Source organism: Bufo gargarizans, chromosome 9 (genome assembly GCF_014858855.1).
Source record: "Bufo gargarizans isolate SCDJY-AF-19 chromosome 9, ASM1485885v1, whole genome shotgun sequence".
Taxonomy (NCBI): Eukaryota; Metazoa; Chordata; class Amphibia; order Anura; family Bufonidae; genus Bufo; species Bufo gargarizans.
The window spans coordinates 80,981,719-81,007,357 of NC_058088.1; the positions used below are offsets into that span (position 1 = coordinate 80,981,719).

The following is a 25,639-nucleotide window of genomic DNA, read 5'->3' on the forward strand; positions in this document are numbered from 1 at the left end:
TATGAAGTCTACCAGCCTGTGAGGTATATTATATATGAAGTATCAGGCTGTGAGGTATATTATATATGAAGTCTACCAGGCTGTGAGGGCTTCATCATCAGTTTTCTTTCACATTCGGTCATTGACAATGACAACTCCAACCTTGTTACAAAACCCAGTGAGGTTTTATAACAAGTTGAAGACGAGCGGCCAATGGGAGGCGCTGCTGGGCGTCACGTGACGGGCTTTTTATATAACGCTTGGCTGGGAGAATTCTTATTAGCCGTATTGCAGGAATGGAGCGAGTGGAGAGCCCGGGGGTGAAGTGAGAGTCCGGCCAGGGGGCAGCATGGGCACCCAGGAGGGAGGCAGTGCCAGCCTGATGCTGGAGTTTGCCGCACAAGCCTTTCAAACCAAAAACTTCCAGCTGGCGTGTGAGATCTATGAGAGGCAGCTGCAGGGGCAGCAGTTGGGGGTGGCGGACTGGGGGCTGCTGCTCAGGAGGGCAGACTGCCTGGCATGCTCGGGGAAACTGCAGGACGCTCTCCCTCTGTATCAGGAAGCGGCTGCCCACAAGAAGCTGTGTGTGGAGCAGCTGGAGCCCCTGGTATCCTGCCTGGCAGACCAGCTGAGAGGAAGAGAAGCGCTGCCCCTGAGTCCGCAGTGGGGGATCGTGACCTGTTTGGAGTGCCAAGGCTTCCTGTACCAGCCTGTGACCCTGCCATGTGGGCACACCTTCTGTAAGAAGTGCCTGGAGAACCAGAGGGGTAGGAGCCAGTGTAAAATGTGCCCGGTGACCCAGGAGGGCACCCAGCATCATCACAGAGTCAATGTGCTCCTCAGTAACATCATGGCAAAGGGGTTCCCCTGTGAGGTCCAAGCTGCCAAGCTCAGGCACGAAGGCAATGCCCTCCTTGGAGACGGCAAGTTACAAGATGCACTGGCCAGATACAACGAAGCAATCTCCTTAGGTAAGAAGAGGGTATTGTGGTGTGCTGATCGAACACGGTGAGCGTGGCGGTTCTCAGTGATAGCCTGGCATGAACCCAGCGAGCCAAAACCGGGTGCGGGTCCAAACACAGAACAGGTACCGATCTCTCCATTATACCTTATCTCTGTGGAGGCTCCGCTTCCGGTTTTGGCTCACAATCACTTTAACACGTCCGCAATTTCATTCCGCATTTTACGATGTGCTGCCCAGATACGGAATTGTTGACCTGCTCTTCCGGGTCCGCAATTCCGTTCCCGAAAAATATAGAACATGTCCTATTCTTGTCCGCAATTGCGGACAAGAATAGGCATATTCTATTAGTGCCAGCGATGTGCGGTCCGCAAAATGCGGAACGCACATTGCCGTGTCCGTATTTTGCGGATACATGGATTCGCAAAACACGTTACGGACGTGTGAATGGACCCTAAAGGTATGTGCTCAGATGCGGCAGCCTGTTGGAGTTACCGGATGCGGAATTGCTGGATTCTACCATTTACCGCCGGACCATAATGGGACCCGGACGTTTTCTGGTATAAATTCCTGGTTTCTGCCTCATTTAGAAATGCAACTGTAAACGTACCCTAGAGATGCCTCTGACCATTTTCCCTTGTCATACCGTGGGGTATCTCCATCCTGACACAAATTATAGAGTATTGACTAAAACGGTGACCTTTGTTGTCCATCTGTGCCACTGAAATTTTGCCATACAGTTAAAGGGGTTGTCTGGGTTCAGAGCTGAACCCAGACATATCCCCTTCTTCCCCCACTCAGCCCCTCTGACATGAGCATCGGACTGTTTCATGCTCCGACGCTCTCCCTTGCCCTGCGCTGTATCGTGCAAGGGCTTTTTCTGGAGATCCGGTGACGTACCGGGCTCTCCATGGGTAAGCTAGGTGGAGGCTTCCACCTAACAGTATTCCCAGTGCCGTCACCGGCACTAATGGGCTGTCCGCCCATTAGTGCCGGTGCCGTCACCGGGCTCACTGCTAGGTGGAAGCCCATGGAGAGCCCGGTCCGTCACCGAATCTCCAGAAAAAGCGCATCGGAGCATGAAACATGGGAAAAAAGGGGATAGAAATGTCCAGGTTCAGAGCTTTAAAAGGGTTTTCCAAGATTTTTTTTAACTGATGAGCATTTGATCAGTGGGGGTCCGATCAGCTGTTTGAGAAGGCACCGGCGTCTGCAGTAGCGCCGCGGCCTTCTCTCAGCTTACCAAGCCCAGCACTGTACATTGTATAGCGGGTGTTCTTGGTATCGCAGCTCAGCCCGGTTTTCTTCAGGTCATCAGTTAAAAAAAAATCTAAGAAAACCCCTTTGACTGTGACACCACTGACATCTTTGTCAACCAAAAAGGTTAATGAATGTGGATGTTCCAAAGGTACTGTAACTCATTTTTGGTGTACATAAGTGTTGTCAGGGGTAATCCCATGGTAGGACCTATGACCAATAGGTACATGTCCGATTATAGAGAGAGCATCTGTATAATATTAACAGTCCTCACAGTCAGAAACCTTTCACCGTGATACAGAGCGTCTGGAAACAAACGACCCGGAGCGCGGTTATATAACCTGAGTGCAATGATCTGCCGTAGCCTTGCTAACACTTGCAGCTTTCTAGTAACGGTACTGTGTATGAGATTTTATGCTTTAGGTAAGAAGGACTATTGTGTATCTACCATATAGCAGTGTGATATATAACGCTTGGCTGGGAGAATTCTTATTAGCCGTATTGCAGGAATGTAGCGAGTGGAGAGTCCGGGGGTGAAGTGAGAGTTCGGCCAGGGGGCAGCATGGGCACCCAGGAGGGAGGCAGTGCCAGCCTGATGCTGGAGTTTGCCACACAAGCCTTTCAAACCAAAAACTTCCAGCTGGCGTGTGAGATCTATGAGAGGCAGCAGTTGGGGGTGGCGGACTGGGGGCTGCTGCTCAGGAGGGCAGACTGCCTGGCATGCTCGGGGAAACTGCAGGACGCTCTCCCTCTGTATCAGGAAGCGGCTGCCCACAAGAAGCTGTGTGTGGAGCAGCTGGAGCCCCTGGTATCCTGCCTGGCAGACCAGCTGAGAGGAAGAGAAGCGCTGCCCCTGAGTCCACAGTGGGGGATCGTGACCTGTTTGGAGTGCCAAGGCTTCCAGGTTGCAGGTAAAGCCTTGTGCCCACATAGTAATGCATCAGCCATGCTTAGGCCTCTTTCACACGTCTCGGATTTGCTCCGTATGCGTCACGTGTGCATTTCGGGAAACCCGGGCGAGTCGGCACGCAATTGAAGTCAGTTTTGACTGCAATTCCGTTCCGATGTTCTTTTTTTTCCGCGCGAGTGCAATGCGTTTTGTATGCGCGTGAGAAAAAAATGAATGTGGTACCCAGACCCGAACCCAGACTTCTTCACTGAAACATGGTCCTAAAGGAAAATAATAGCATTCTTAAAACAGAATGCTTACTAAAATGTGGCTTGAGGGGTTAAAAAAAAATTAAAAAAATAACTCGCCTCATCCTCTTGTTCGTGCAGCCGGCATCATTTTCTTATTTTTTTCTTCTTTCAGGACCTGCCAAAAGACCTTTGATGATGTAATCGCGCTCACCACGTGGTGATCGCGGTGACGTCAGCGCAGGTCCTGCTGAATGAAGATAGAAGATCATAGAACAGGCAGTATTCATAGCTTTCAGATTTTTTTTACATTCATTATCCAAATGAATAAGGCCATGTTCACATCGGGAATATGGTGTAAATATTTCCCACCAATACCCATTCCAAACTGATTTTATAAAGTATTGCAGATTTTACCCATTGCAATTAAAGTTGAAACTCTGCACATAAAAAAGCCATTCAGATCCAGGCCTCATGTACACCGCCGTGTCCATTTTGAGATCAGGAAAATACAGAAGTGGTCTGTGTGCCGGCCACATTTTTTATTTTTTTTTGCAAGACCATTGAGTTTAATGGGTCCGTGGTCCACATTTTGTGACACTTTTCTTTTTGTGGAACAGACATACGGATGTGGAAAGCACACGGATGATCTGTCATAGAACGTCCCATACTTGGCTGCAAAATGTGGACCATGGACCCATTAAAGTTGGTGGGTCCACAAAAAGTATCTGTATTTTGCGGATCCGCAATTTGCAGGCCGCAAGGTACTTATGGTTGTGTGCCTGAGTCCTTACAATGAGGATAGTATGCTGGCAGAATTTGTCATCAAATAACTGTAGCACGTGAACATATTCTTAGGGGTACTTTCACACTTGCGTTTTTCTTTTCCGGCATAGAGTTCCGTCACAGGGGCTCTATACCGGAAAAGAACTGATCAGTTTTATCCCCATGCATTCTGAAAGGAGAGTAATCCGTTCAGTTTGCATCAGGATGTCTTCAGTTCAGTCGTTTTGACTGATCAGGCAAAAGAGAAAACCGTAGCATGCTACGGTTTTCTCTCCGGCGAAAAAAACTGAAGACATGCCTGAACGCCGGATCCGGCATTTTTTCCCATAGAAATGTATTAGCGCCGGATCTGAATCCGTCGTTTCGGCATGCGCATGTGCAGATCGGTAAAAATGAGAAAAATGTACAAGACGGATCCATCGGTCCGCATGACAAGCGGAGAGACGGATCCGTCCTTGCAATGCATTTGTGAGACGGATCCGCATCCGGATCCGTCTCACAAATGCTTTCAGTCAGCGGCAGATCGGCGGATCCGGCGGCCAGTTCTGACGACGGAACTGCCCGCCCGGATCACACTGCCACAAGTGTGAAAGTAGCCTTAGATACAGCAGCTAAGGGTACTTTCACACTTGCGTTGTTTGATTCCGGCAGGCAGTTCCGTTGCCTGAACTGACTGCCTGATCAGGCAAACTGTATGCAAACGCATGTCATTTTTTCTGACTGATCAGGCATTTTTCAGACTGATCAGGATCCTGATCAGTCAGAAAATGCCTGATCAGTCAGAAAAATGCATTGCAATACCGGATCCGTTTTTCCGGTGTCATCAGGCAAAACGGATCCGTTTTTTTCATTTTTAAAGGTCTGCGCATGCGCAGACCGGAAGGACGGATCCGGCATTCCGGTATTTTGAATGGCGGATCCGGCACTAATACATTCCTATGGGAAAAAATGCCGGATCCGGCATTCAGGCAAGTCTTCAGTTTTTTTCGACGACTGAACTGAAGACATCCTGATGCAAACTGAACGGATTACTCTCCATTCAGAATGTATGGGGATAAAACTGATCAGTTCTTTTCCGGTATTGAGCCCCTGTGACTGAACTCTATGCCGGTAAAGAAAAAAACGCAAGTGTGAAAGTACCCTAAATATATAGGGGAACTGCGTGTCGGATATAACTTGCTAGTAAAATTCGACTCTGTAGACATTTATGGCATAGAATCGCCTACTGGTATATAAGACATCGGGCATTAAACACCCTGACACGTCTGTTTTAATAACTACTTGCATTCTCCATGTAATAACTTCCAGAACATTTATTCTTATAATGATGTGCCATCCCTCTGTTATTCCCACTAGTAGTTTATTAAGGCATTTCCAGCAGTCTGCAATAAATATCCATTTGGTGGGGACTCCCTATACTGTCTGACACTATCCAATCAGTGCTGCCAGTGTTAGACTGTGCAGGGACAGCACACTGCTGACAATCCATTCATCTACCTCTCGCAGGAATAATTTAGGAATGGCTCAACAGTCGAAGTCACAAGCATAGATGAGTGCTCCAGAATTGTTACTGCGGAGGACTTGAGTGTTGACTTTCGCCTGGTTAGTACTGCATGTTGTTGAGCTGGCACGTGTGCCGCAGACTCGCTGGTGCACCACAGGCTCTTCATAAGAAGCATGACCGGTTTGTTCTTTGGAAGTGGAGCTATGTTGAGAAAGTAGGGCAGGAGAGCAGCGTTACATAACCATGAAGAATCTACTGTCTGCCAGCTCTCCCTGCCCCTCCTCTCTCTTCTCTGCTTGCATAACCTGTGAGGTAACAAAGAACTGGGTCAAACATTTTCAACCTTTTCCAACAATAAGTGTAATTTAACTCGATTGCTGAGTTACTGTGTACATATTGTACAATAGAACTATCAGGATGGACTTAGATTGTGTAAAACCGAGTGTGCGACGTTATTGAGCTTATCTGGAGCTGGAACAGACAATGCAGCCGACTGGCAGCCCTCACAGGAGCCTCCGAAACTGAGCAATGTGAGCAATCCAGGCCTGATATTATACAGTGACATCCCTGCCATTCTGTCTATAATTCACAGTGGTGCCTCCATCAATGGGGTCTTCCGAGACTTTTCTACTGATGACCTATGCTCTGGATAGGTTATCAATATGTCATCGGCGGGGGTTCCTCTTTTTAGATTCTTTAAAAAACATGATTTATACTATGTCATTTTCTGATGACACTTTCCCTTTAAGGCCGGACACACACGAGCGAGTTAAATGTGAAGAACGCACAGTGTGTCAGTGAGGTCCCATTCTGGCCCCTTCCTGTCAGGATCGCACAGCATTAGGGCTCATGCATATGACTTTTGTATTTTGCGGTCCGCAAATCATGGATCCGCAAAAAAAAAAAAAAGAGGGGGACGTCCATGTTACATCCGTTTTGCACATGTTCTATTATTTTGCGGAAATACATACGTTTTTTTTGCGGCACCATTGAAATTAATGGCTCCACATATGGGCCGCAAAAAAAACTGAACAGACACAGACAAATAATCCGTTTGTGTGCATGAGTCTTTATAATGCTGTTAAAACTACTGAATTACACTGACCTAACGCTGTTAGTGTAAGGGCTCGTTCACATGACCAGTGCCATTTTTTTTGCAGTCCGCAAATTGCGGATCCGCAAAACACTGATGGCGCCCGTGTGCCTTCCGCAATTTGCGGAACGGAACAGGAGGCCTATTATAGAAATGCCTATTCTTGTCCGCAAAACGGACAAGAATAGGAAAAAAAATCATAATTTTTGCGGGGCCACAGAACGGAGCAACGGATGCGGACAGCACACAGAGTGCTGTCCGCATCTTTTGCGGACCTATTGAAATGAATAGTTCCGTATACGGACCGTATGCGGAACGCAGAAAACAGCCCATATACGGAACGCAAAATACGTTCGTGTGAACGAGCCCTAATGCAGTGTATTCCAGGACTCTCGAGGTCACACAGCATTATAATTCGTTACAATACTGTGCAACCCTGTCTGAGGAGCAGAGGTCAGAACGGGACCTCACTTTGACACACGCTGTAAGTTTATCGAGTTTATCACATTCAACTCGCTGGTGTGTCTGGCCTGAGGGTCCATTTCCACATTCAGGATTTAAAGGGTATTCCCATCTGAACATTTATGGCATATTGCTAGGGAATGCCACAAATGTCAGGTACATGTGAATCCTACCTTTGGGACCCACTCCTGTCTCCAGAATGGGGCCCGTGATATGAAGAAGAGCACTCCGCACATGTGTGGTACTCTTTCTTTCACTGCTACTGGACTTCCGAATACAGCTGAGCAAACGGGAATGGTTGTTTTTGGAAATCCCACAGCGGTGAATGGAGAGCAAGCTATGAAAGCAAAACTACCTCCCCATTCACTGCTATGGGACTGCAGTGCTCCATACTAAAAAAAAATACCTAGTAGCCATTGGCTCCTGAACTGAAAAATTTAGGAGCCAAATTAAATTTTTAGTTGCCAAATCGAAACCAAATCAAATTTTGGTATTGTGATAGGGTTGTTTCGATACCAAAATTTTGATTCGGTTTCGACACCATAAAAAAGTATTGCGATACTCAATACCACGCGAAAAACAAACAAAAAAAAAAACACAGAAAAAAGCCATGTGCATTCCGTGTTTTATGAAATGTTCGGCACATAATAGAACAGTCCGATCCTATTTTTTGGGGTGACAAGGTGACGAAAAAATGGCAAATCGCATGGTTTTTATTTATTCATTTCTGTTACGGCATTCACCGCATAGGAGATATTTGGCCTTTTCGGACGCAGCGCTATGTAATATGTTTATTTATTTATTGTTTATATATTTTATATGTAAAATTGGGAAAGGGGGGGATTTAAACTTAATATTTTAGTGTTTGTGTGTTTTTTTGTTTTTTTTACTTACTATTAGCCCCCTTAGGGGCTGGAACCCTTGTCCTATTCACCCTAATAGAGCTCTATCAGGGTGAATAGGACTTCACACTCTCCCTGCTGCCCTGTGCATAGTACACACAGCAGCAGGGAGCTGACTATGGCAGCCAGAGCTTCAGTAGCGTCCTGGCTGCCATGGTAACCGATCGGAGCCCCAGGATTACACTGCTGGGGCTCCGATCAGAACTGCCACTGAACCACCAATGAAGAGGGGGAGGGGAACCTGTGGCCACTGCCACCATTGACTTTAATACTGAGGGGTTGGGGAGCGCACTGCGCCACCAATGTTTATTATACTGGGGCGTTGGGGGTGGGGGGCGCACCTGAGGGGTTAACTACCGCTGATCGCAGCTCCCTGTCATAGAGGTTGGGTCCTGGCTATGTGATTCCGGCACCCGCCTCCTGTATTTGTATTAACAGGTCAGTTATCTTCATTGGTGGCGCAGTGGCCACAGCCCCTCCCCTCCTCCTCCAGTCTCTATTCTTACTGGCGGCGGCGGCAGCAGCAGCACAGTGGGGAGGGAGCGACTCCTTCTCCACTGCGCTGTTGAGAAGAACATCGGCGGTGGGGCAGAGAACTATCATCTCCTGTGCTCCGCCACAGCTCTGCAGTTGACTAAAAAGTCTTGTCGCCATTTGTAAATTCTAAGTCGCATTGGCAACCATTTTGGTCGCCATCTGGAGCACTGGACTACCGAAAGTAGCTGAGCTCAGGTATTTTGAGAACTCTCATAGCGATGAATGGAGAGTGGCTGTGCATGCACGGCTGCTCTCTGTTCACTTGGGGGCCCTGTTCTTGAGACAGGAGCGGGTCCCAGAGCTGAGACTGGACCTATCTTACATTTGTGGCATATCCTATCGATACACCATAAACGCTGAGATGCGACAACCCCTTTAATAAGTATTTCGGACCAAAATCCTTATCAAATCTGTTTACATTACACATCCAGTGTAAGCACATGTTACAGAATCTGTGGGAAGCCGCACATTAGCCCCATTGAAGAAGGCTAATGCTCATGCAGATCCAGTGCCTTATCAGCGTCGATCTGGGAAATCTGATACTTGTGAACATACCATCGGCCCATGATTCAGAAAGTGATAAATCAGATAGTCTAGTATATGTAGTATATGATATACTTTCTCTGATGAGTAGCAGTAATACATCTACCTTGGGTGCTGGTCCCATGTTCACATGTACCAGCACTACTCAGAAAAATGATGGCTTATTATATGCAAATGGACCTCTAGAAGCAACAGTTGTGTTGTCATTACACCTAGAGGCTCCGCTTTCTCTGTAACTGCCGCCCCCTCTACACTTTGACAGGGCCTGGCATGATGACTGCCTACATGATGGGTGGATTCCAAGGTGTTAGAAATATGACTACAAGCTCCTGTAAATATTGGTTTAAGGAGTTGTCCCATTAAAAATATTCTGTATTTTTAAAAACTGAACTTGCATCTGAATAGTTTTGTAATTGCATGTAATTAAAAATTTATTATAGCTCCAGTCTGTCAGTATATTGTCTGTCAGTATATTGCCACCTGCTGTTTGTTCTTTTTCTAACTTCTTTGTCCGCCTCATTGAGGTGGACACACATGCTCAGTTTCATCCTTCAACTGCCACCAGCCGCAGCAGAAAGGACACACCCACTGAGCTGTCCGCTTGAAATATATTTAGCAGAGCAGTTGCAGGAATGAATGGGGAGATCTCTGCATCCATGTGGGGTACAGGACTGATTTTAGATTCGTAAGAAAGAAATTGTCATGTTCTACATCCAATCTGATTAAAATTGTTTGCATTAATCATGGGATAATCCTTTTAAGATAATATCATCCATATATCGGACCCTCGCGATTTAAGACAAGGCTAGTATAGTTGCAATACTTCGGCTTTTTGGGAATCCTCCAAAAGGCTGAGGAAACATCTGTCTAGTACAGATGTGAGCTAAGTCCAGTTTAGCAGAATTGTGGGGTGGTGGAACTGATGGGCCCAGGTGTAATATACACTGTAAAGTGTGCCTATATTATGGTCTAGGCCGTCATGCACAAGGCCGTGTCAGATTTTCAGTCCGGAGACAAGGGATCTGTAAAATATAGATAACTTCTGCGTGCATTCTGCATTTTTCTCAGTCCCATCAATTGAAATAACTATTATTGTCTGCAATAAGGACCAGATTCGGGCATGTTCTATAATTTGGAGAACAGCCACATGCAGGGTTGCCAACCAGAATTTTTGTTTGTTCTGGAGAACTTATCCCAAAATCACAGACAGCCAATGTTTTTTATGGACAAATTGGAAAACCATAATGAAAGATAAAGATTGATACATGTCTGTAGCTCACTATACTGGCGAGCTATAAAATGATGATCACCACCACCAAAATAAGCCAGTTAAGTACCACCAGCCTCAAAAAAATCACACACATCTTTTTCTTTTCATGGACAGAGGAAAAAAGTCACTTATTTTTACGGACTGTCCCAAAATTTCTGGACAGTTGACAACCCTGGCCACATGGGTGCACAAATAAATGGGACCGTGTGCTATCCCCCAAAAAATGCAGATGGCACATGGATGAAAAATACCTATTCTTGTGCCATTTTGCGGACAAGGATAGGACATTTCTGAAGGAGTAAAAAAAAAAAAAAGGCAGCATCTTGGTTGGTGTCAGTGTTTTGCGGATCCGCGATTTGCAAATGTCTGTGTTCCCTGCAGCTACAGGGACGTTGATCCCCCTGAATCATTTCTGTCATAAATTGAGTCTTTCAGATTTTAGATGGTAAATGAGGGAATTATTAAAGATGTTACAGCCTCCCATACAAGCACAGATTCAGTAAAAGCCGGCACTCTCTCGCGTATTGTTTGGTTAATGATTCAAAAGAGAATAAGATCGCACATCCACAAGCTTAGCTTTTATTCTGTAACTGCTTCTCAGCAAAATTCACATCGCTTCTCAGCGCAATAATTAGGCGTACGGCCCCCTATACTGCATACTATATAAGAGGCATTAGTGTACTTTTTGATCAAAAGGCATAAGCCACTCACCGCGCCAAGGTTGCCTCTTGGAGTCGGACCTACTCTAAATTTGACAACTGTTCACGCGGTGCTGGGTGGCGGCTGTTGTTGCTGTGGCGCTGCGCTGGTGGGTTGGTGGGACCCGGTGCGAGGGTGGGATTGCCAGGCAGCAGGGGTGCTGTTTGGCAGCTGTATCCCGCCGCCTGCTGGTGCAGAGCTGTGGTGCCGGCGGTCGCCAGGCAGTGCCGCACCAAATTTTTAGTAGGTCCCACTCCAAGAGGCAACCTTGGCGCGGTGAGTGGCTTATGCCTTTTAATCAAAAAGTACACTAATGCCTCTTATATAGTATGCAGTATAGGGGGCCGTACAGTGATTATTGTGCTGAGAAGCGATGTGAATTTTGTTGAGAAGCAGTTATAGATCAAAAGCTAAGCTTGTGGATGTGCGATCTAATTCTCTTTTTTGAATTATTGTTTGGTTTATGTTTCCATTCCTATGAATGAACGTAGTGACAGCGCAATGTGAGGAAGAACCGGTTGAATACTTTACTATTAGGTTTCATCTATTCCGATCCGGTTGCCGCGGAAACACACTTTGTTGACTTCTGTTAGTGTGAAAAGGCACTTAACAAACAGTTATTTTCCAGCCGGAGCTAATTTCACATTGAAGTGACAAATGATGCCACAGAGAGCTACTATATAGAAACCATTGGCAATATTAGGAGAGTGCCATAGCGAGTAATCATTCAGAGGAACGATCTTACTGCCCAGGGGCTATCAGTGTACACTGAGCAGTTTTCCTGGACCATCAGTCCATTCTGAGAACATGGCAGCCTGCACCCTTCTGCTCCGAATTTACCACAAGACTCATTCATTCAAGTGTGAGAAAAATGGACTGCACGCAGACGCCGTCCATAGATAGTCCGTTTAAAACCCATCTGGAACACGGACTGGTGTCCATCTGAATTCTGCCTTATAGCTTAGGCTTCTTATCAGCATATACCCTAAAGCTATCTAGCAGGCTGTAACAGTAAAGTAACAGTCTGGCGGAGTTCACCATATCCAGCCCAGTCAGATAGAGCCGTGCACTGTCAGAGCCCATTGACTATAATGGGATCCAGCGGGAATTTAGCCTGTTTCCAGCATGAGCACCAGGGTTTAGCCAGACGAAAACCAGTGCGTGCAACAGTGTACGCTGCTCCCATGTTCATCAGCCTAGAACCAGGCTGCTGTTCATTCCTATACCAAGGATTTGTATTCTGGCCGCAGAGCATCCAGAGCTCCGGGGAGGGCTGCAAGTAATAAACTATGTACATAGTAAGGGTCAATTCACACGTCCGTAGTGTATTGCGGATCCTCAAATTGTGGATCCGCAATACACCCCCCCCGGCACCCCGATAGAACTACCTATTCTTGTCCGCAATTGCGGACAAGAATAGAACATGTTCTATTTTTTTCGGGAGCCATGGACCGGAAGATCAGGGCCGCGCTCCGGAAATGCAGATGCGGACAGCACACTGTGTGCTGTTCACATCTCTTCCGGCCCCATAGAGAATGAATATGTCCGGATTCGTTACGCAATATAGCGGAATGAATTCGGACCCATTCTACGGACGTGTAAATGGACCCTAAAACTGCCTGTGTGTAAAGACAATCATGAGAGCAACTTACCTCTTCTTTCCCCTGCCACAACGACTTGGTTCAGTGGTGACTTGACTGCAGCATGACTTGACCAGCTTTTTATCACAGCCCAACCATTGAGGAGAGTACCGTCCAACCCTTCACAGATATTTCCTAAAGGGAACCTCTTTCTGCTTCTCGGTTAGGGCTCATGCAAATGGCATAGGCATTTTTGCGGTCCACAAAACACTGATACTGGCTGTGTGCAGTCCGCTTTTTGCAGAACGGAACGTCCTACCGTCTGTAAAACTGCCCTATCCTTGTCTGCAAATGGAATAGACATACAGATGCGGACAGCACACAGCATGCTGCCCACATTTTTTTGCGGCCCCATTGAAGTGAATGGGTCCGCATCCAATCCGCAAAAAAGTGGACCAAAACCACAGTCATGTGCATGAGCCCTTAGGCCTCATGCAGACGACCGTATTTTGTTTCCGTGTCCATTCCGTTTTTGTTTTTTTTTGCGGATAGGATGCGGACCCATTCATTTCAACACCGTGTGCTGTCCACATCAGTATGTCCGTTCCGTTGCCCCGCAAAAAAAAAATAGTGCATGTCCTATTTTTTTTGTAGTTTGCGGACGAGGATAGGCATTATTACAATGGATCCGCAAAAAAAAAAGTTGTAAAAACACATGCAGCTTTTCCAGCGCATTTTTTCTGATGACTCAAAACTGCTTCAGAAATTCTCCATGTAAACCCAGCCTTGGGTGTTACTTTTGGAAGCGCCATCCAAGAGGGAACATTGGGCTAGCACTGAGAAGATGGCTCATTTTTAAAAGTTCCAGGTTAGCACTGCGCCGTAAGTTATATAAAGAATACAAGTTTAATTCACTCCTGTCCTGTCTTGCTGTTCAATGAAAAAGGTTTTAAATCCAAACTTTTGCCCTACTTTGAGTTCTCATCCATGCATACTGAGAACATAACTTCCTTGAGGATAAAGAAGGTTGAGATTTAAGGAGCCCCAGTGTGGACCAATTCCTGTCCTCTGACTAGAGTTCACTTTGCTTGTTCTGAGACACATGTCTCATGGCATAGACACAATGAAGACCCACTTAATTTTATAAATTGTAAATGGACTTTCCTTCCCAAATGACTACTCTGCTGGAACATATACTGTAATGGAAAAATGCTAATTGGAACTTAATGAGCTTCCATTCTGTTAACATCGTTACTGACCTAGCCACTTTGATATACTTGGGTATGTATATGAAATCTTCCGACCACCTGAGGGCACTTATTCTGGTTAACAGATTATTAAAATGCGCTAGAGAATTCTTAGCAATTAAACCATGATGGCCTTCCATTTAAATCTGGTCCAAGATGTAAATCTGTTATTGGGCATTTGATAATAGCTAATCGCTGAGCGTTTTTGCAGAAACATTCATATACAGTAAGCGAATGATATCAGCAACTCTCATTATAATCTTTCAACTATTAGTTTTTTTTGCTTTTGAAGTGCTAAATGTCCTGGAAAAAGTGATCAGCCAGCACTTCTCGATGCCGCCAGCAAAGACTATGTGAGCAATCTATCTAATGCTGAACAGAAAAACTTTGTATAGAGTTGACCATGCAAATCTTGTTGGTCAGGAGGTAAAGACAGGTTGAAGTGGATGTCTATTATGGACAACCTTATTTGTTAGGAGGATCATAAAATTCTAAACCGAACATAATTTATCCTGCCTACAGGTCAAGTCGGAGAACTTTTTGGAGAGCAGGAGTCCAGTGCCATAAATGCTTATTACTTGAATGCAGAATTCTCTAATAGGGTATTTAAGAATTGTTTTTTCCAAACCAGACCAATCGAAGTCTATTAATCCACATTTTTCTGTCTGGTGGCCTTGTGTTTTAGCATGAGTATGGTTAACAGTTGGGTTTTATCAGCTTTCGAGATGATTGTACTCAATGTTAGGACATGCAAGAATAACTCATTTAAATAATAAAATCTTATATACAATTATTCTAATAGTGCAGCAACTCCTGTGTTCGCTCCCATTAATGTCAGATTTTGCTGTTGCTTTTTGTTGCAGTTTCACTTGACCATTTACTGTATAGCAACCGTTCTATGATTCACCTCAGTCTGAAGTCCTATGAGCTGGCACTCACTGATGCTGAAATTGCTTGCAAGCTGCAGCCACATTGGCTAAAAGTAAGTACTCAGGAAACTTCATTTCTATAATCACATGCATACTATTAAGGGCAGAAACTGATAATTTCTACTACTAAACAACATTAGAACGTATCAAGGTTTGGTATACAATACAACATAATACTGGGGGCTAACACTTAATTTTTAAAGGGGGTTTCTAAGTGCAATGGTGCCAGGAAGATGGAAAATTGATTATACTCACTTGGCCAACTTCTTTCATGTCCCCCAACATTTTTGAGTAGGCAGGTGGATAGTACTCCTGTAATATGCCTAGGGTCAGAGTGACTTAGAGGTTAATATGTGTGATCTTTGGTGGTCTAGAGTGGTGAAGGTTATTAGTGTTGATATTCATGATACATGGTGGTCTAGGATAGATAGACTGCATAACAAGAGCTGCCCCTCATTAGCCACATCCCCACCTCCTCTCTGTACTTCATGTCTCCTCATGAACTCCATTCCTACAGAGATTCAGCTAAAGGTCTTATCATCTGTATTCAGGATCATAATCCCTGACGAGCAGAGAGGAGGAGGAGACAGCTCCCTAGCTCAGTGCTGTGAAGTAACTTGTCCTCATGTGTGATCAAGACAGGTTGTGTGTACTAAAAGGATGGCGGCCATTTTATTTTCCCTGATGATTGCTCCCTAGAAGAAATGAACCATTATATCTAATGGAAGATATTTAGGAATATATTTATAATAAAGTAATATTTAAGTATTTTCATTTTCTTAATTCCTGGAGAACCCCTTTAAAGTGGCCTGTAGCCTGTGAGATAGAATGGGAGAGCAAGAATCTGACGGCACCCTGCTCCACCATACTATCCAACTGTATCCAGCAGCATCTGCATCCAGGGACGGACTGGGAACTTAAAGTGGCCCTGGACAAAAAAAACTAAAAGTTGCCTCATGTTGTAGCGGGGTCCAAATTGACAAAAGGCAGGGCAAAATTCTGTCCCATCTGTCTCCTCCTTCTCCTCCAGTTGTCTGAATAAGATATGGAGAAGTGGGCTTCGGAGGTGAGATGCAGATCACAGCAGTTTGGGCGACCTCCTGGGCATTGGCCCACCAGGACATTTCCCTGTAAGGTCTATGGCCAATCCGCCCCTGTCTGCATCCTGAGGACACAGATTTAGTTGAAAGAGGCGGTTGCCCGGAAATCCGAGGTGCTGGGCTTGTTCACCTGTTGCCCAGCGTTAGCGATGACCCTGCATAGCCATAGTCAGTAAAATCCTGGCTGCCTCCAGCTGCCAGTAGAGAGAGGTCATGCATGTGATCCTTTTGATCCTTCTCTCTGCAAAATAAGCTGATTTCTGGAATTGCTAGGAGCGGGACCTTGGTAAATTGGATCTCTGATTAGACCACCTCTTTACATTTAGCTCTGAACTGCAGTGAGTTTCAGGGTATGTTCACATGGCTGAAATCTTCCACTAATCTGCCACTGATTCAGCAGCGGAAAACGGGTTTTGCAGCCGCTAAATCCAGAATTCAAAACTCCCCAACAGTTTCCCCATTGACTTTAGTGTTAAAAACTCCACCTTGTGCACAATGTGTGAAATGGTAAAGGATTTTTCAGTAGCTGATTTTAAACACTTGAGAAAAGTCATGCTTGGAAGCAGATTTGATTGAGGATTTCATAGGAGTCAATGACTAAGCAGAGGAACCTCAACCTAATACTCTTCTAATACTCTTGTAAAAACTCCTCTAAGACCGTCTGCACACGTTGTGGAATACATGCAGTTTTCCCATGCAAAAAAAACACAGTATAGTACAGTACGATCAAAGTCTATGACATAACGCTAATTTCCAAATCCGCAGCATGTCCTTTATGGTTGTGATTATAGCTGTGGATTTCACCCGTTTCAATAGAGTGAGATCTGCGGCCAAACCACATCTAATCCGCACGGAAATTTGTGCCGATCTTATGTGCACTGACCTGCAGGTGGCCTAAAACCTCCACCAAATTAGAAATCTGCCACTAAAACCAACCAGTTTTCAGCTAGTAATCTGCTAGTGATCGTTCTGCCTCTGAATTTGCCTTGTGGACATACCATCAGGGTGCTAGGAACCCCCTTTAAATTTTCTCATGAGTGCAGTGATAGCATGTACTTTCACATAGATCTGCTAAATTGTAATCCATAGTTCTTTCTTTCTTTATTTTTTTTTATTTTTTATTTTTTATTAAATATAGGGGCATCTGAGGAAAGCACAAGCACTGGTCAACCTGGGAAAACCTGAAGATGCTTTAAAAGAATTCCTTTATTGTCTCGTACTTGATTCTGGGAACAAGAGGGCGAAATTAGAAGCACAGAAGGTAATGTAAGAATGATGTTTCTACCCATACACATTGTTAGTAAACCCCACTAATAATATGATAGGCCATCGCTATCTTGTCTTTGGGAGTCCGACATCCTGCACCCCCACCAATCAGCTCTTCTGCAGTATCTCTGCCACCATTTAGCTCTATTCAGTGGGTCTGCAAAACCGGAGGGATTTCCACCGCGGAATATGTGACGGATTTGTGTGAATGGTGCCTAATAAGAGATTACTGCTGTATCCTACATTCCAAATAGGTGCACACATATTTATGTAAATGTTCATTTTAATAAATGCATTATTATCCAATCCTTCCCACAGCTGCTGCTTAACATGTTAAGTCCTGGACACAGTCAGGGAGACTTTCCAGATATCCTGCAGATGATGCCACATCCATCACGGACGAAGGGAAGTCTTATGAATTCACAAAGCACCTCAGACTACAGCAGTAACACCCAGAGTTTATATAGGGTGAGTAACAAGATTTGCATTCATTATGATTTTTTTTTCATATGTTGTTTCTTACAGAATATTATGTTATTAATCTATATACACATAGCGCCAACACCTTCTGTAGCGCTGTAGATCAGTAAGTGGGAGATTACAGGCTCAGGACTAGGGTTTTCTCTCTCTACTGCACCCAGTCTTCTATTATTATTATTAGCCGGTGAGATCATTGGTATATCCCAGAGGTTTTATATCACCCACTGGCAGATCAACAAGACATCCACAGCAGCAGAGACTGTAAGGAGATGAGCTCACTGAGCTAGGAAAAGCAATGAGTCACAATGTGACAATTCATCTCATTATGCTGAGATCATGTCCTTACAGCCCAGGAGAACCAGCACATTACATGCAGCGTAAAGTCTGAAAGATTGAAAGAAGGTTCTTCCAAAAGCAGCAGGCATTGTTCTGTCACTCTGACATCCAGGGGTGCCCACCGCTTTCTAAGTAAAGGCTTAGAAAGCACCTTGGATTTCAAAGAGTGACAGAACAATGCCGGCTATATTACACTACCCAACATACTGGCAGTGATTACACAGGATGATGCAAACAATGCGGGAAGACTGGTCCCCCCCCCCCTTCATTCATCTATCGATGTGCTGCCGATAATTGGGCATCTTTTATCCTTATGGAAGATGCCCATCACCTGGTGAATAAGCGTTTGCTTGTTGATCAGGTGATTGGCTGCCAATTATTGGGAACGGGCACTCATATGAACGCTAGTCCCCAATAATTGGCCCGGAAATCGGGCAGTCAAATAGAGCCTTAACAGTCCAAATAAAACAAGTTTGATGGTAGAAGGGTTGTCCCATCTAGACATTTGTGGCATATCGATAAGATGCGTGGTGTGCTCCCCATTCAAGGTGGGGCACTGTTCTCCAGCAGTCCCATAGAGTTGAATGGAGAGGCAGTGCACACAGAGCCCTCGTTCTTGTGATTATTAGGGTCTCCAGCGGTCAGACATCCACTGATCAGACACCTATCCGCTATCCAGTGATAGCCAGGTGTGAAGGGACTGATTTCCCGAGTTCTAGTGATTGGCGGTGATCGAGAAAACCCTTTGAACATGAAATGGTAATGTTGCATGTGTGTTGAAGCCAAATAAATTAATAATTTACCTCTTTATGACCAGGCTAATGTGGAGTATAAAAAGTCCATAATATTTCCAGAAGAAGTTGGCCCAACTGGATGTAAAACCTCATGGAAGTTAATGCAGCCTCCAGAACATAAAACTGATGTAGAGAACAAGAAGACCTCATCAACAGAAACGTCTCTAAAGCTGCCTCTAATGTCCAATACGTTAAAGAGGAAGCTGTCTTCAGATGATGCAAGTGAGGGTAAAATAACAGAGGGGCCCTGCAAGATTCTGAAAAAAGGTGAGGCCTTCATAATGTATAGCACCCAAAAAAAATTACATAGCACGATATACATTTTTTTTCAATTAATAGGTGTCTATAGTTAAGATTTTGGGGTTTGTAATGTTTTTTAGTTTTTTTTTTCCTATGGTCAATGTCAGAAGTATATGTGGGAGAGTCCTCCCAACTCATGCCTCCAACATACACTGCAACTGCAGTATAAATAGACCTTAAGACACCTGTCCGGAGGCACACAGCTCTCCCATAGCTCTGCATTATAAAGCTGTTGGCACTCGGGGTGCCGCTGTATGCTTCTAGGGGAGGATGCCTCAGTGATATGTGGCTGAAGAGAGAAAGGCGCTCATAGGGTGAATACAGTAGGATGTGCTCCTCACAGGAGGATGTAGTGTGCTCACCTGTTTGCATTGTGCTGTCCTGGGCACAACACCAGTAAGAGCGAAAGAAGGAAAAGTTGCTGGTCGGTGCAGCCGGAACTATCGAGAACCCATGGGGCAGGAGCCAAACCGCCGGGGGGGGGTAAAGAATAATATTGGAAGTTAGCTCGACTGGAATTGTCGAGCTAATTGTAGAAAGTAAAATGTAGGTATCAAGTAAAATCATTTTTTTATTTTTAGTTCAAATGCATTTCGGGGTACAAGGGACCCCTTTATCAAGTCTGTGTACAGTATCTGGCTTGGACGCCAGAGGATAAGCTGCTGGTGGGCAGCTGAGCGCTGACAATCCCGGACGCTGCATGTGCTTCTGCACCTTAGCCGGATTGTGCCCTCCAGCAGCTCATCCTCTGGCGTCCGTGCCAGATACACAGACTTCATAAAGGGGTCCCGTGTACCCTGAAACTCATTTGAACTAGACTTAAAACTGATTTTACTTGATACCTACATCTAGTTGTGTACTGCGCCGCTTGCTATCTACGATTAGCGCGACAATTCCTGTTGAGTCAACTTTTAATATTATGCCTCAGTGATATGGCATCTCAAGGAGCATACATCAACTTTTCCGATTGATACCAATACAAGTACTTATTTTTATGAATCATGGATAGAATCAGCACTACCTGAGAATGAAGAGGGCATACATCAAGCTAGTGCGGAAGTTAACTAAATTCAGGTTTTTATTTCATTCTTTCTAGATGTAACAACGTCTGCTAATAGTGGGGACCAAGACTCGTCTGTCTTTTACATTGACCTATCAGATCTGGACTGTTCTCTCTGTATGAGGTAAGGTGTCTTTCTTATGGCAATGTTCCAAAAATGACCTCCTGGGATGACAATTTATTACTGAGTTCAATGTATAACAGTATGCAGTAAGCTCCCTCTAGTGGCTGCTGCATGATTCTAAAGATGCCCGTGTAAGATATACCTGATGAAACTTACCTAAGAAAAAGACATTGTGGTGTGCTAATTTGCTGAGGAATGTCCAGTTGGCATAGCCACAGTTCTTCAATCAGTCCCTAAACACACCCTTCTGGGTTTGATTGGCATGTGTCATTCCATGCTACATCCAGTCAAGTCTGGTTCAGATGCTCTGTACACCCTACTCCCAGCACCTGCGCAGTGAACTCTACTATTCACCGGCTTCATCTCGCATGTGCCTGTTCTTGTGGGCCTGTCAAGCAATAGTACGGTTCACTTCTACTTCACAAGTGCCAGGAGTATAGCAAACAGAACCAGATTTTGAGCAGGCTTGTTTAGGGACTGGAGTGAAGGACTCTTCTGCATTGTGGCTACTCCCAGCTGCCAATTTGCATACAATGCGCAAAACATTAAAACTTATTTTTTCAATGGCCCCCATACACATTAGTGTATTGTTGTCCAAACCTGCAGAGAACAGCATGTTTGGCCAACACTCCAATGTGCATGGGGAGCTCTCAGCTCTCCCCAACAGATGATGTCTGGGAGAGAAGGATCAGGCAAAATGAATATAGTTCTCCCCGGAAATAGCAGCAGCTTTCTCCACCTCCCTACTGAATACACGTTTGGCCAAGCTGAAACTGTATGTGTACGGGGGAGCTGGTAGGGAGTCGGGAGAGCTGTTCGAAGACAGCTATTGCATGTGTATGGAGGCCTTAAAGTAGGGTTAATGACTTATATCCTACATGGACATCTTTAGAATCACCTACATGTCAAGTATAGCAGTCAGGGGGCAGTTGATGGGAGTGAAAACTAATGACAGGTTCCCATTAAATCTAGGTCTATGCAGCCACAATGTTAATTTCACAGGGATCTGTCCAAATATATGCCAGTGACACGTGGGGCTGAGAGTGGGCAGATTTCTTACTGACTGGTGAGTGCTTGTGAGAAATTTGCCCATGTAAAGCCACCCTTACTTATATTATTTAACAGTAAAAGATGATGATATAATTGAACTATGGACAGTCATCATGATCAGTAATGAGTACACATGTATTTCTGTTTAACACCTCATATATATATATATATATATATATATATATATATATGTTATAGCATTTAGGGGTTTTAATATCTTTATTACAGGTATTTGGAAAGTCCACAAACACTTCAGTTAAAATATAGACGTTTATGAAAGTAGAGCAGAGAGGAGCTTCTATGTTCGTGGCACACTCAGACACTGGGAGTCTGCCTTATTCACAGACAGTTTATGTAATCTTACTTATCATAGGCTGTTTCCTCTATTAAAAAGGGCAGATTGTGCTCTTTTTCCCTGGATTAACCAATGCCCCAGTGTCCAGTCCACAAACCAAGCTGGAATTAACCCAGTTCTACTTTTCAGGCAACAAAAAAAACTTTCACATTCAGACCAAGAAGAGTTTTAAGGTAAAATGGTTACCGATGCTGTCTGTGCTGTAGTCGTGACTATGACCCCTTTAATAGCACCTAACATTGCCATAGATGTACTTGATATTCAGTTCGGAGTATATGGTGTATATGTTCTTGGCTTTCCTGCCAGAGCAAGGTTCTAGGACTGATCCATAGGAATCCCTTTCAGTAAAGACCTATACTTTGCTGCAGAGAAGACACACACCTATCATATTGCTGCAAGATATTGTTGTTTTCTCTTTTGATTTCAGGTTGGTATATGAACCAGTTACTACTCCGTGTGGACACACATATTGCCTCAAGTGTCTTGAGCGATGCCTTGACCACAACCCCAAGTGTCCATTGTGTAAAGAAGACCTGTGTGAGGTTCGTTGCTTTGAACTTTTAAGCATTGTGAATGCTAAACAACTGGCAAATGTCACATTACTAAACCAAATAGATAGAGTTATGAGCAGTCAGACATAGTGACTACATGGGGAAGTGCACAGGACTGGTGCAAGTCAGAAAAGAAGAAGTAATGATTACCTTATTTCAGTGTGGAACCTGATCACTATAGCTCTGATTATAAACAACCTATTATAAACAAATAGTACAAGCAACTATAAGAAACTTTGTAATATATCTTATTAGAGAAAATGCCTCTTTCTCCACTTATCAGGCTCTTGGCCTCGTAAAGTGTTAATTCACTCTGAGTTTATTGATAAAATAATTATTCAGCGTCACTGAGTGATCAGGCAACATGCTGCCAATAGAAGGCTATGGGGAGGGAGGGGAGCAGAAGGCAGAGAGAGCCACAGAAGTACTGCTCAAGGTTCTAGTAAGTTTTCGATTGCACCCCTTCTCTAGATTAACCGCTACACTGCTTAGTGCTGCTGTGTTTCATACTGCTGCTTTTTTTAAGTGAGGGTTGAGGGGGAAGGTGTGGACCCTGATGAGTGGAGAAAGAGGCTTTTTCAACACGGGAATGTTTTGTGTATTTTCAAGTGAATTTGTTGCTTAAGGCTGGGTTCACATCTAAGATGGAGGTTCCATTAGAAGCTTCAGTTAAAGAGTCTGGCAACTCTGCGCTGAACTATTTTCTCTGTCAGAAAGATGGAAACTATGGTGGACGCCATAATGAAAGCCTGACAACCTTAATATATTGGGCACAGTTGATCTTTTGCCTTATCCAGTGCTCCTCACTTTTCTCTTCCTAGACTGGAACAGAAGAACATAAAATATGCCACAGGTGTGAACATAAACTCCTTTATAGGAATTTCTGTTGTAGTAATGTTCCATTAAACCAGATTGAAGACATGCTCGAGTGCTCCTTCAGTATTTCTCAAATTCACTACTTTTGCAGATTACAAATCATTTCCATTTCTTTTGATATTTCCTTGTTCATTTTCAGTACCTGGCCGTAAGAACGTTTTGTAAAACAGACCTGATAGAAGAGCTCATTGCCAAATACTTTCCTGAAGAACTCAAAGAGCGGAAGATGGTCTATGAAGAGGAAATAGCAGAACTTTCCAAGTAAGTCCATGAAGAAAGAAAGCCATATTTCCACGAAACTGTGCGCTAGCTGGTGTGAACTAATTATGTGCGCCTTTGCCTTTACAGCTTACATAAGCTGAGTGATCATGGTAAATACATTAGATACAACCTGCAGAGATGTACTGCTGCTCAAGGGTGCACTATGCTATTTGCATAGCACGGCAGTCCAATACTAAGTGAATAGAGTAGAGCACCGTTTGTGTGGATGGCGCTTGCTACATCTGTATTATACAAATTATCATTACAAGTTGCATTCAAAATTTTCAACCTTTTAAGGTGAAATCTCCCATCGGGTTGTGTCTGCCTATAATACATAGCTCATTATTACTTTCCACCAGGGTAATCCACCTTTTTGTAGCCTTTTAGATTTTATGGTGATTTCATCTGACCTCAATTGTCCCTGTCTTGTTCTCTTCAAGCTTGAACACAAATGTGCCCATATTTGTGTGTACCATGGCCTACCCTACAGTCCCATGTCCTCTGCACATATTTGAACCTTGTTATCGTCTGATGATTCGAAGGTGCATGGAAACTGGTACCAAGCAGTTTGGCATGTGTATTGGAGACTCTATTAAAGGGTAAGCAAATGGATTTTAGGTTTTCAACTGTCTTTTTATCAGCTATACCTGCTACTATTGTGTAATAGGCTGCATGTTAAGTGTCATGATTCCATTACAAAGAAGTAAAGTGTAACCGGTGTATCATGCCTGCTTTTGTGAATCCAGTATCTATTTCCTTAGGCCCCTTTCACACGGGCGAGTATTCTGCGCGGATGCGATGCGTGAGTTGAACGCATTGCACCCGTACTGAATACCGACCCATTAATTTCTATGGGGCTGTTCACATGAGCGGTGATTTTCACGCATCACTTATGCGTTGCGTATAAATCGCAGCATGCTCTATTTTGTGCGTTTTTCACGTAACGCAGGCCCCATAGAAATGAATGGGGTTGCGTGAAAATCGTGTAGCCCTTGATTGCGTAGCCCGGCATCTCGTCTGTTTCCTTTGCTGAACAGGACCTGTGGTGACGTCACGCCGGTCATCACATGTTCCATCACATGATCTTTTACCATGTGATGGATCATGTGATGACCGGAGTGACGTCACCACAGGTCCTGTTCAGCAAAGGAGACAGAAGAGATGCCGGGCTACGCGATCAAGTGGACTAAGGTGAGTTAAATTATTTTTTATTTTTTTTAACCCCTCCAGCGCTATTGTACTCAGATACTATACTATTGTATTCAGAATGCTATTATTTTCCCTTATAACCATGTTATAAAGGAAAATAATACAATCTACAGAACACCGATCCCAAGCCCGAACTTCTGTGAAGAAGTTCGGGTTTGGGTACCAAACATGCGTGATTTTTCTCACGCGAGTGCAAAACGCATTACAATGTTTTGAACTCGCGTGGAAAAATCGCGGGTGTTCCCGCAATGCACCCGCACATTGTCCCGCAACGCCTGTCTGAAAGAGGCCTTAGGCTCTGTGTAAATCTGTGTTGTATGGATCTGTATTATGACATCTATGGGCAGATACTGTACTTCTGTGCAATTTCGTGGAGACATTCTCCCCCAGAAGAATTGCTTAAAGGAGAGGATACGGTACCGAGCTGTACTGTGAGGTTGTAGGGACACTGTGTGACTCCACAGACGCTCCATGCACATAGCTTTGCCTAAACAAAATCCAAAAACCTATGGATGAGCTTCTGGGTGTCAGATTTTACCCATCACATCTATTTTTGGGAAACTGTGCTGCTTTTGGGTTGTAGTCTGATATTTATAGTCAGCACTTGAACTCTATGCAGCTTGCCATTTGTATGTGCAGCCTGTGGTAGGAGAAATTTGCAGTACACAAAGTGACTATCCTCTGTGGTATCTAAGTGCTAAGTTTTAAAGGAGTACACTGTAGTAGTTCTCGTTTTACCAGATTAGTAAATCCAGTGCCCTTTTCATCTCCAATAGCGGTGTCAGAAATCCTAAATCTGTTGCACTGTCCTTAAAAACAGAGAGTGAGCATGTGCTGTTTCATCATTCAGCCCCATGATACAGCCCTGTGCCTTGTCGGTAGCCTCAGTCTTCAATGCAGACACTGCATTCTTAAATTTGCACTGCAGGAGATATTCCATTCCCTCCAATATAAACCATGTTCACACTCTTCCTCTTTCTTTCCCCATGGC

General features: G+C 44.4%; 1 protein-coding gene across 1 annotated transcript; it reads left to right on the plus strand.

Moving 5' to 3' along the window:
* Positions 1-240: 240 nt before the first annotated feature.
* Positions 241-24,047, plus strand: LOC122946411 (LON peptidase N-terminal domain and RING finger protein 3-like). Its single transcript, XM_044306021.1, has 9 exons — positions 241-950; positions 14,821-14,939; positions 17,125-17,247; positions 17,571-17,720; positions 18,886-19,129; positions 20,259-20,346; positions 22,179-22,293; positions 23,318-23,439; positions 23,880-24,047. The coding sequence occupies exons 1-9, from the start codon at positions 329-331 to the stop codon at positions 24,040-24,042; spliced, it is 1,746 nt and encodes a 581-aa protein (XP_044161956.1). The 5' UTR covers positions 241-328; the 3' UTR covers positions 24,043-24,047.
* The last annotated feature ends 1,592 nt before the right edge of the window (positions 24,048-25,639 follow it).